The sequence below is a fragment of the Petaurus breviceps genome, unplaced genomic scaffold (assembly GCF_028583685.1).
Source record: "Petaurus breviceps papuanus isolate PSGF00001 unplaced genomic scaffold, PetGlider_PUasm1.0 175, whole genome shotgun sequence".
NCBI lineage: Eukaryota > Metazoa > Chordata > Mammalia > Diprotodontia > Petauridae > Petaurus > Petaurus breviceps.
Genome location: NW_027185764.1, coordinates 65,521,661 through 65,524,755, shown reverse-complemented (window position 1 = coordinate 65,524,755; position 3,095 = coordinate 65,521,661). Strand labels below are relative to the sequence as shown.

The following is a 3,095-nucleotide window of genomic DNA, read 5'->3' as shown; positions in this document are numbered from 1 at the left end:
CTTAGAAGGCCAAGAAATCAAAAGATCAGTGCTTCAACTGCAGGCCCCAAAGTCAAGTGTTCAGAAAGGACTGAGCAAAGAAGAGATTTAGTCCTTTCCTTGCCTCCTATGCGCTTCCTGGTTTTGTTAGGCTTCTGAAAGGCTACCATGGGCTATAGTTACACCTAGACAATACTCACAGAGCATTGGCATGACTGGGGTCTGACATTAAGGAGCCTGGAATCACAGAGTAATCACAAATTGAATCTCTCTCCATGGGCAAGTTTCCCATTTTATCAATGGAAGACCTTCATAACCTTTTCTACAAACTTGGCATCGGGCACAGGCTTTTTCTTGCTGCCAGGGGCCAGGAATTTCTTAATTGCTGGGATATTACTCATTCAAGTTTTAAATTCCTGGAGGAAAGAAAATCCAGAGAGTGCATCAGGGACAGTCTCTTCCACCGTTAAAATAGCTTCAATCAATTGCTCATCTGCCATGCTCATCTGGTTACCCACAAGAAAGTTTTGTCTATGAGTCTTTAAAACCTTTTCATAAACGGGGAAGTATTTGGCCTTGTTAGTGATTTCAGTCAGTCTTTTCGGCTGCTCTTCTCCTTTTAGAAAAGGATACAGCATGATCAGTTCCATCAGATCCATTGTGCCCTCTGAGTACATGATAATCATTGCCCTCTCCTTTATGTCCTTCCCAAGTAGATTGTATTTCTCAGCAATATAGTGGAGAATGGCTCGGAACTGAACTAGCTTCATCCCATCGATTTCAACCATTGGCACTTGTTGGAACAGCAGGACAGTTGCTTTTAACTTTTCTAATTGTTTTTTTGTTTCAAAAAGTTGTTCTTCAAATTCCACTCCAGCTGCAACTAAGAGCCACTTTTCACAAAGATCAAAAAAACTGAGTTTCAGATAATTTGGATTCCTTGATTCCAAATTCACTAGGAGACAACCTATGGAGTATATTTAGGATAAATGGATTGATTAGATCCCATACTTTATCATGAATCTTTTTTAACCAGAAATATTTGAACCAGAATCTGAGAAACCTAAAAGAAGAATGACTTTGGAACCAAATTTTTCTACAAAATCAATCACTGAAACCAATTCACTGAACCTCTCCAATTAAATTTTTCTCTCAGTCCAAAGCTGTGCTGTTGGTGGCAATAACATTGTAAAGTAGATAATTGAGATAATAAACTGAAAAAATGAGATCCCCAGATGACTGCTGACTGATCCTTCATATGACACTGAAGTGTATGCCAAAGATAGATTTTTGCAACTAGATACAGTGATCAATTTTAACCACACTGGAAAAGGGATCTCTGATTAAATTACTACAGTTTTTTTTTTAAACCAGACCAGCTCCACTGAGACATTTCCAAAATGTCTGACCAATGCCAAGTGACCATTTAGACCATTCCAAATGATCTGATTTTAGACCACCCACTTATCAGCCTGGGACTTAGAGACAATGGCCCCAACAATTTACCTACAGAAAAAAAGGGAGGGGGGGGAATTGTGCAAGATAGGCAAAAAAAAGGCACAAGTTTTGGGGAGAGGGGTGGGGAAATGCCTTGTCCTGCCTGTTCAAAGTCAGAATTTCTCAGTCCAGCCCTTGTGTTAGATACTTAAATTACAAAGGCTTGCTCATCACAAAGGCTTGCACACACAACGTCTCGGCAGCCACCAGACTAAGCACCCCTAAAGTTTTAACAGACTGATTATTCAAATACAAGAGATGAAAAATAAAGACAGAATGATACACAGTGACACACACAGAAGACAAACTTACCTCCCTTTCTGTGATTTTGGACCCCAGCCTTTATGGTTTGGGTGGGTTTTCCCCCTTCAAAATCTCTGAGGTAAATATACCCTTGTAAGCGCAGAAGAGCTTCAGAAGTGGAAGCTGCCAGTCTTTTCATCCTCACATCCCCACTGGCCCTATGTGGGTCACCAAATTTGTTATGGGAGAAATATCTCTTCTTTGAGTTTATATTACAACTGCCAAATGAAATCTATCAATGTAGAAAATTCTAAAGGTAAAAATCTAGGTTTTATTATGCTTAAGCACAGATTTAGGCTTCAGACAAACAAACGAACCAAGATTAGGATTTTCTGATAAGTTTTTATAGAGAAAATTGCATTTGGATGACAGAACTGATTCTTCTGTATATTGCAATCTTGCTTAGGTCATAAACAGTTCAAAAAGTCTGATTTATAATCCTATACTTCCTTTAGTGTCATAAAAATTGAGAACACTTAGTTAAGCAGTCAATCTTATTGTTCTGCTAAGGAAACAAAACTAATTAAACCAACTCTCTAGGTAAACTAAAGTCAGGTTACAGATTAAACTGCATTTAGAGAGTACACAATGTTCAAGATAACTAAGGAATTGTGTACAATTGGGATTCTTCTTGGGAAGATAAAATTCCCCTTTGTCTTCTATCTGAGGAATGTCCAACAGTCTTCCCTTTACACTATTATTCCTTGAGTCAGGTTTTGGTCAGGTGAGGTTAATATTAACAGAACAGGCTTTCAGTTAATCAAAAGTTGCAAGAAGAATGGCTCTGAGCCCCAAATAATAAAAATTAATCAAAGGAAAGTTAAAAATTTCCATCATACTTTCTAGGTCTTTTCCCATTTCAATAAGCTTATCTTTGTAGTTTTTATTTGCTATGCAATTAAATACAGATATGTTGGGTACTGTTTAATTGTCTACATGGAGCCTTTAAGCTTGGTATTAGGTTTTTTTTCTGTTCATCTCTACTAACTGCTCTGTGTTTTGTCTTCCACTTTATCCAAAAGCATGATGGCAAATCCTAATTTTATTTTTAAGATTTGCTGAAACAGAAATTTGAGCTAGGGAAAATGGACCTGTGATTTTACTGATATAGGAAACTCCCTGGATGAGAGAGCTCCCTCTAACTAATTCAGGTTGCTACCTTCTCTGCAGTCTCATAGCTAGTGACATAGCTGAAGTATAATACATTTTATTCTAGACTCTCACTTTGCATTTGCATGTATCCATGTGTCTTTATATTTTAGGTGTGTTTCCTATAAACAATATTTTTGCTAGTTTTTGAAAGATTCATTTTACAA

At 37.5% G+C, this 3,095-nt stretch overlaps 1 protein-coding gene across 1 annotated transcript; it reads right to left on the bottom strand.

Annotated features, from left to right (window-relative positions):
* Positions 1–270: 270 nt before the first annotated feature.
* Positions 271–1,918, bottom strand: LOC138159226 (glutathione S-transferase-like). The gene is made up of 2 exons (XM_069085453.1): positions 1,789–1,918; positions 271–946 (listed from the first exon to the last, which is right to left on the bottom strand). The coding sequence occupies exons 1-2, from the start codon at positions 1,916–1,918 to the stop codon at positions 381–383; spliced, it is 696 nt and encodes a 231-aa protein (XP_068941554.1). The 3' UTR covers positions 271–380.
* Positions 1,919–3,095: the final 1,177 nt, after the last annotated feature.